Source organism: Alnus glutinosa, chromosome 1, assembly GCF_958979055.1.
Source record: "Alnus glutinosa chromosome 1, dhAlnGlut1.1, whole genome shotgun sequence".
In the NCBI taxonomy this organism is placed as follows: Eukaryota; Viridiplantae; Streptophyta; class Magnoliopsida; order Fagales; family Betulaceae; genus Alnus; species Alnus glutinosa.
In genome coordinates this window covers 10,175,130-10,183,938 of record NC_084886.1, presented here as the reverse complement: position 1 = coordinate 10,183,938, position 8,809 = coordinate 10,175,130, and the positions used below count along the sequence as shown (strand labels likewise).

Sequence of the window (8,809 nt, the reverse complement as noted above, 5' to 3'; positions counted from 1 at the left end):
GTTTTTTTTTTTTTTTTTCAAGTTAGAATTTAGTTGGGGAAGCATTTTCTTTATGGAAAATGAATGTGCTACAATATTTCTTATAATCTTTTATAAACTCACGTGGTAGTTATAAGAGTGTAACATGGATATATATATATACACAAGTAAATTTAACTAGTAATTAATTACTAATATATATGTGAGAAATGACAAATGAATTACCACATCGATTTTTAAGAAATTTGTAATAAAAGCTAGTATCTCTAACCACATTTCTTTTTAATACGTGAACATGATATATATATATATAGAAATATATTTCTTGAACATCATGTTTGTGAGAATTTGTCATATTGTTTTCACATCCTGGCCTTTTACACAGAAAAACTATCACGTTTCTTTTGTATTAATTTTTATTTTCTGTCTTTTACTTTTTATTCTTAAGATAAATATATTAATAGATAACTTAAAATATTGTTAAAAATATAAAAGTAATTTCCGCATTTATATTATAATACATGTTGAAAAAACTAAAAACTATTTTTATATTTCATTCTTGTGATTGAGACTCCATCCTTGACCTTTTAGGGCACTTTTGTTGATCATTAGAACAATCATTGCTTGGTCCTGCCTCATTGTCGTCTCGACCCCTCTTAGCAGACGACTCCATATCCATACTTCCATATCCATCTCTTACATTCGAATCATCAAATAGAAGATGAATTCCACACTCCTTCACTTCAATGCCTTCAGCAGATATGATGTACACCTCCACTTCCTCTCCACTTTCCATCTCAAATTGATATCTTTTGAGTGGTATATGGCAGACACAGGAATGATCTTCACATGTTATAGGGATGGCATAGAACGTTGGCCTAAAACTTTCTTCGTGGCCTCTAGTTTTATTAGTGATTTTCAAGAAAGGAGCTGAAGTTATCGCATCGGATTCTTCCTTGGCTGCATAAACAGCGCAAACGAGCAACCCCTGGATTTCACCCTCTGAAAGTGGAGGTACGTCGAAGGAAATAGAACACCCAATTCCCTGATGGCTGAACCAATTTGGAACCTTACTACCCGGGAGGAAAACGGCACGAACCTCGTCACACTTGGACAGGCACTATATATTTCAAAAAAAGAAAGAAAAGAAAAAAGGTCCACATCATAAAACTAAGAAGAATGCTACATATCATCCTTGTGTCCTCCTTTTATCCTCCCAAAATTGATGTGGCTCTTAAAATTACCATTGAATTTATGATAGATCATTATTGAATTTTGATCCAATGGTAATTTTAAGAGCTACATCAACTTTGGGAGGATAAAAGGAGGACACAAGGATGATATGTAGCATTACTCTAAAACTAAAGACGCACAAATAGAGAGAGAGAGAGAGAGAGAGAGAGAAACCTGAAGAACACTCCTCCTAAAATCACATGCTAGATTGTTACACTGTTCCATGTGAATTAATGGTCCAAATTCCAAACTCTCCAAGCCCTGAATCTCAACCAATTTCTGACAGTTTGTAAGAAAAAATGTAGGTGGACTTTTCAGGTTCGACAGATTTGAGACTGTTTCTATTGATGTGCAGTCAGTTGCATGCAAGGTCGTTAAACTTGTGGGGAGTTCTGAAATTGATTGAAGACTCGTGCACTTAGTCAACCACAATGTTCTTAATTTAGGAAGCTGGCTGATGCAATGAGGTAGATTACGAAAATTGTTTCTTGCTAAATCCAATTCCTCTAGTGAAGATAAACACCCAAGATCAATTGGAATCCCATCTTCAGACAGATTGCACTCGCTCAGAACTAGTTTTCTCAAAGACCATAGTCCAGAAAGGGAAGCTGGGAGCAAATGTGTGGGATTTGAGCTTTTTGGCGATATCCATGATGAGAAACGCGATAACCAAGATTTTGAGGCTTGTCCTTTACGTCCCGATAATGATAGAGTTTTGAGATTCTTCAAAAGGCCAAATGAGGCAGGGAGTTGCATAATAGCAGTTCTGTCTGCATTCAATTCCGTTAGAGCCATCATATTCTCGAATTGCTCTGGCAGCTTAGCAAGTTTTGAGCAACCACACAAGTTAAGAGTTTGAAGAGATTGTAAGTTACAAGTACTTCTTGGAAGATCCCTTAAGTTTTGGCATCCTTCTAAATTCAGCAACATAAGTTTTTTTAGATTTCCAATGGACTCATGAAGCTTAACCAAACTTGTGCAACCTTCAAGTATTAGTATCTCCAAATTTGGGACTTGTGAGAAGTTTGGTGACTCGACTAGATGTTTGGAATTGCTGAGATTAAGGACTTTCAACCTGTTGAGTATCTATCAAAACAAAATCGTTAAAAGAGAAGAAAAGAAAATTTTGACTTATACATTTAACAATACTTAAGAAATAAAAGGAAATGTAAGATTTACCATACTTTGATCCCCTTCCAGACTTGTTTGATATTACTATCATGCATGTCAAGGATAACAAGATTCTCTAAATGAAAATTTGATGGTAGAAATTTCAGAGGACACTTATGCCAACAAAGCCATCTTAGCCCTTCAGAAAGATGTTTATAGCATCCTGAGAGATTTACACCATTGATTTGGAGCAATCTCAATTTTTTCATTTTTGCAAATGCTTCAGCTTTAAAATGTACATCTTCAAGTATAGATATATTTAGAATGAGACCCTCCACTGCTTCTGATCCCTGGAGAAATAGGCAATATATAGGATTAGTAACACACATTCTCATGTTACGTAGGCTTATATATTTTCACTATAATTAAAAGGTTTAGTCACACATAATTGATTTGGAGCAATCTCAATATTTTCATTTGTTTGTAAATAAATGATTACACTTCTTACCATTTGTTTGTTTAGCACGTGTAAGACATCCTCACGAAACCACAATCTGCTACATTTTTCTAGATCGTTGGATGACCTTTCACGAACAACCTCCCTTCCCATATCTCGAATTAGATCATGCATCCTCAACTCATTTTTTAAATTGATTGTCACAAGAGACCTCTCAATGAGAATATAAATACCAATATCCGGAAAGAAACCACAACCATCGAATATTTTGATGGCATAATCTTTGTCCATACCAACAAAAAAACACGCAATATCAAGGAATGTGTCCTTCACAGTATCATCATTTAGTGAATCAAAGCTCATTCTAAGTACTTTCTGAATCTCGTGATTAGGAAATTTTTGTAATTTTTCCAATGCATTTTTCCATTCAATAGTGCTTCTTCCTGATAGAAAGGAACCCAAAATTTCAAGAGCTAATGGAAGCCCTCCTGCATAATTAACTACACTAAATGAAAGCTCCAAGTAATCTTCTATTGGATGAGCCATCCTAAAGGCATGCCAACAAAAAAGTTGAAGAGATTCTTCAAGATTCAATTCCTCGACCTTATATTTTTCATGTACTCCAAGTTTAGTTAGCAAATGTTCATCTCTAGTTGTTAAAATGATTCTACTTACTGGACCAAACCATTCAGAGCTTCCAGCTAATGAATTGAGTTGTTTCAAGTGATCCACATCATCAAGGATAACAAGAACTCTTTTACAAAAAAATCTTTCCTTAATCAAATTGATTCCTCTATCAACATTGGCAATCTTCAAGTTCTTGGTTTTTAAGACCTCAGAAAGAAGTTGTTTTTGCAAATGAACTAAACCATTGGGTTGTTCTGAAATTTCTTTAATATTTAAAAGACAACTGCTTCCTTCAAACCCATCATATATTTGGTTATAAACCGCTTTGGCTAAGGTTGTTTTACCGATTCCACCCATGCCATAGATGCCTACGATGCGAACATCACTTGTTCCAAGATTTAATAAAGCTTTCATCTTTTCAGCACGATAATCTATACTTATTGGATGTTTGGCAATATCCATGCAAGCATTGTTCACTCTACACAAAACTTCATCAACAATTTTCTCTATGAACCTTGATTCGTACCTGATAATTACAATTTAAAAGAAAACAGAAGAACAACATAAGCACAAGAAAATAAAAGGAAGAAAATTATTCAAGTCATTTTAGTCAAAAGGATATTATCATTTCAGTCATTTGAGACTAGTTTTCATGGTAAACACAAGCCCATTTTGGTGTCTTGTTCGAACAAAACACAAGTCTTACCCAGAGAATGGAAACAACATGATGAATTAAGTGGGAATAGAATGGATAGAGTTAGGAGCAGCTTTAAGTAGTTCTCATGAATCAGTTTTCTAGTTTTGAAAATTAGAAAACAGAGACATAAATGGAAAATACCACAACTCAAAAAAAATAGCTTTTTTGGAAAACTGCATTTTTTATATTAACAATGTCTTTACTTGTGTTTACTTTTTTGGTAAGTAATAATCAATTGAATTAAACCACAATGGAAAACTATACGGACGAAGATTTCGTCCAAATTAGGTTGGTGAAATCTCCTCCAACCGAGTCTATAAAAATGTCATTTGTCTATTCTGCATATGAGAAACACATGTTTTTTAAAGGACGTCTGTAGTAAACTCATACAATTCTACTTTTAAAAGTGACACATGTCCTTCAAGCTATTAAAAAAGTATGTGAGAAATACATACTATTAAAAAAAGATGTGCGATAAGGGCAAAATATTAAATATTTAAACCCTTTAATTTATATTAGCTTATTCTTTAACTGTGTCTTAATCTAATGTTTTGTGTTAGACTTGTGTTTTTAGTGTTTTATAGGTTGCTAATGGAAAATGGCAGCTTTAAGGTGAAAAATGCAAAGCTTGGAAGAAAGCATACTTTGAGAATACCTATATGATGTAGTTATATTTAAACAAATCAATGAAAGGATTAAATCAAAATTTCTTTAATTAGAGTCAAAATCAGATTGGATTAAATTTCATATTATGCACATGTCATAGTATTTTTACCATAACTTTCTGCTCAAGTATTGGATTAAGATGAAATTAGCAGCGTTAGAAAGCTAACTCAAAATAATACAAATCATTATGAAATAGGATTTTCCTAATTTGGATGCCTATTATGCCAAAAGTGTCCCGTAATATAAGAACGCAAATCTGAACGAATCATAGCTATTACTAGGATTGCTTCCAAATTTGACCAAGAGATTGAAGTAAGATTTTTTTGGAATTTCTAGGGCTTTTAGGGTTTGTTTTCTCCCTGTAACTAGACTGCTAAGCCTCAAGAAAAAGAATGAGAAGGAGAGCTAAAGACCAAATATATTTTCTTCCTTTTAGTTTAGTTTTTCTTTAGGTTGGGTTTTATTTTTCATAATCATGTGTAGCTAATTTCTCAACTAAGGTTGAGAATGAAGCCTCATCAATGAACAACAACAATACTTCTATTTAAGTCTTTATTATCGGATTTTATTTGGTTTAATTTTTTCAATGTTTTACTTCTTTTCATTGTGTAGAATGATTCTTGGATATCTTTTGTGATTCAAGGATACATTTGATGATTTAGGATAATTTCACATAATTGATTGTTTGTTTTTTATTTATAGAACAATTGGATATCCCTTGTGATTTATTTTACAGATACAATTGATGTTTTGATTTAAATTGGATATCTTGTTGTGATTTACGAATACACTTAATGATTTGATTTAAATTGGATTTCTTTTGTGATTTGTATAAACATCGAATGGATACATGAGATGATTTTGATTAAATACTTGAAACATAGTAAAGCATACTTAGGATTTTAATTGTGAGAACTTCAGATTAATATTGATGAATATGGAGTATGTTGTTATGATTCGGTAGGTGTGGATTCCAAAACTTTAGTACATTTTCTTTTGTTTTATTTTATTTATGTTTTCTTTTATTCACCAAAATCAAACATTTTTTGGAACTAGGATATGATTTGAATAATTTAGTTATAAATTTTGTTTTCAAAAGCAAAATTCCTGTAGGATCGACCTCGCACTTGCAATGCATTAATTGCAAACGATTCGTATACTTGCGAGTACAATTAAAATTCACATTAATGTGTTTCTCATATGCAAAAGACACGTGTTACTTTTAAAAGCTAGCTTGTAGAAAAATTTCTACAAACCAGTTTGTAGAAAATTTATGTCTCTTTTTAAATAGTAAGTATAAAGTTGGAAAAGACACATGTTTTTTTAATAAAATTTCTTTCAACTCGATCTACCCTTACTATTTAAAAATCATGTGTTTCTCACATACAAAAAGTATAAATGACATTTTTATAAATTGAATTAGAGAAAGTTCCTCCAACCTAATTCGGAAGAAAACCTATCTATCTTTTTGAGGATTAACCCCAATCCCGACCAAGCACCATGTAAATGTTGAGTTGTTAATGCTAATATGACAAAACAACATAAGGATTTGATAGAATCCAATACTAATATGACAAAACAACATAAGGATTTGATAGAATCCAATACCCCATAACTCTATGCATCTTGATCTGAGATCCAAAATTGCCTATCACTATAAAATTCGTATTTTTTTTTCTATAACAAAGATAAATGTGGATGAGGAGTCATAAAGTTAATTAAACAGAAATTATGATCCAGAGTCATCGCAGTTTCAGTCAATCATCATTTATGGAAGTTTAGATTACCATTGGATTCTAGCTAAAATAACTTTGAGATTTTTTTCTTTAAATTTTGTCAATCTAGTTTTAGCTCAACCTCAATTTTATTTTGTTATCAACATCTAATAGAAAAACAAAAGACAAAAGACAAAAATAAATAAATGAATAAAAATTAATAATGCATCAAAAAGAACAAGAGACCGAAACATATAATACCCGTTTGCAACATTTTGGAGATCCCAACCGGAATAATCTGCAGCTTCCGTAAGAGCTGCTCTCCACTTATGCACCCTCTCTATCTCCGCTTGAAATCGCTTTTCATGCCTAGAAAATGCTTTCGCAAAAGTTCCGGTTTGTTTTCGCACATCTGAAGGGTTCACGTCATAAAATATGGGAAGAAGAGTGTGGCCTATGGAATTCTTACAGTGCAGGATCTCCACAAGCTCATCAAGGCACCAACGTGAAGAAGCATAGCCTTGGGAGAAAACAACAATGGAAATCCTTGATCCTTGAATAGCTTTGAGCAGTTCTGTAGAGATGTAGTTTCCTCTAGGAAGCTCGTCGTCATCTCGGAAGGTGTGGATTCCAGCATGCACCAAGGCGGTATAGAGGTGATCGGTGAAAGTTTTGCGGGTGTCTTCACCTCTGAAACTCAAGAAGACGTCATAAAACCATCGAGGTTTGGAAGGGGATTGAAGGGTTTGAGCAGCCATGGATAAGCAGGGGTTTTGCTGTAAACTTGAAGTTGAGGTTGACTGGACTGCACAAGGGGGCTCTTCTGAGTTAATAGGATGGGTGGTGGAGCCTGCATAGCACGTGAAATCGACAATATTTCTTCTTTTTGACGTACCTTACTTGTGCTATTCTTTTCAATTTATTTATTTTTCCTTTTACTTGCAAATATTGCATCTCTTCGAGGAGATAAGGGTAATATTAGAGAAAAAAATACAAAAAACTATAATAGAGAAATTATTAATTCATAATAAATATTCTCTACTTTCTGTATTATTGACAATACAAACATCAATAAAAATTCCTAGCTAGCAAGTAAAAATTTAACAACAATTGACATAGTGTTTCTACACAATTAAGAATTTTCAGTGTATATTAACATTTCCAACATTAGTTATCTTTGGGCTGATATAATAGATGGAGTTAGATATTTCAGTTAGAGTAGAAGATCTGATATTAATTATTCTCATATGTTTTTATGTCCTCAGTCAGCCCTTGTTTTGTGCCCATAAAGAGAAACAAAAATATTGCCTTCTTTTAATATATTCAAATCAATCCTAATTCTTTTCTAATTTTTTCTTTTAAAATGGGTAACAAAATAATTGTCCCAAATAATTCTATTCATCACTCCATTATTTTCACCCATGTTCTAAAGGTTATGTGGTGTGATTTTTAAAATATAAAAAGAAAATAACTGGGTGAATAATAAGGGTGATGAATAAAAGAGACATGTTATTCTTTTTAACTCTTGTCTGACTTTTTTTTTAAATCTACCGTTGAATGTATATGACACATATGTATCTACAAATTTAATGATAAATTTGAAAAAATATAAATATATATATATATATATATATATATATATATATAAACGAAGTTTAATAGAAATTGAACAAAAATAAAAAATAGTATTTCTATTGTTAAAAAAATAAAAATAAAAAACCAGGTCCTATTGTCAGCAATTTATTTTTTTCTTATTTTCTTGTTTTGTCTATATCGATAGAAGATCAAATAAATAAATAAATAAATATATAAATAAGAAAAAGTTTCTGTGGCCGAAAACGCACTATTAGTGGTGCCCGTGGGATCGTACGTTGCTTTTTAAGGGTTGCGTATTTTTGGAGCAGAAATCGCATCTTCTTCTCCGACATTGAGGCTGTGATGCGACTTTGGCATGTGAGATTGGTTTGCGGATACTTTGTAACGCTATTGTCTATTGTCTATTAATTTTTATTGTCTATTAATTACAATCTGGTTGATCGAATATTGTCTATTAATTTTTATTAATATTTGTTAAATAATTAAAAAATTTAAGAGTTGATAGCACTACTATATCAACTAATTAGTAAGATGAAAATAGAATGATAGTAGGGGTGAAAGGGCGGGGGTTAATAACGTACTGCGCCTACTAACCAATAGCCGCCTAATCATTTTTGTAGCGGATTGGAAAAAATCTCAAACCACCCAGGGCGGAGCAGTTAACGGTTTTAATGATAGACGAAAGTGGTTACTAACTACTAACCGCATACCCATATATGTATATAAATA

At 32.4% G+C, this 8,809-nt stretch overlaps 1 protein-coding gene across 1 annotated transcript; it reads right to left on the bottom strand.

The window, feature by feature from the left end:
- Positions 1 to 532: 532 nt before the first annotated feature.
- On the bottom strand, positions 533 to 6,821 carry LOC133867839 (disease resistance protein RPV1-like). Its single transcript, XM_062304635.1, has 5 exons — positions 6,746 to 6,821; positions 2,831 to 3,932; positions 2,397 to 2,672; positions 1,387 to 2,298; positions 533 to 1,099 (listed from the first exon to the last, which is right to left on the bottom strand). Exons 2-5 carry the CDS (start codon positions 3,866 to 3,868, stop codon positions 533 to 535), a joined length of 2,793 nt encoding a protein of 930 aa, XP_062160619.1. The 5' UTR covers positions 3,869 to 3,932; positions 6,746 to 6,821.
- Between the last annotated feature and the right edge of the window lie 1,988 nt (positions 6,822 to 8,809).

What these genes read in the sequence shown, in the direction of transcription:
- LOC133867839 (XM_062304635.1), bottom strand. Translation starts at nt 3,868, where the DNA reads ATGGATATTGCCAAACATCCAATAAGTATAGATTATCGTGCTGAAAAG. An exon ending in ACGTGCTAAACAAACAAATG is followed by an intron (nt 2,673 to 2,830) that starts GTAAGAAGTGTA and finishes CTATTTCTCCAG; the next exon opens with GGATCAGAAGCAGTGGAGGG. An exon ending in TTAGGAGGAGTGTTCTTCAG is followed by an intron (nt 1,100 to 1,386) that starts GTTTCTCTCTCT and finishes TGAAATATATAG; the next exon opens with TGCCTGTCCAAGTGTGACGA.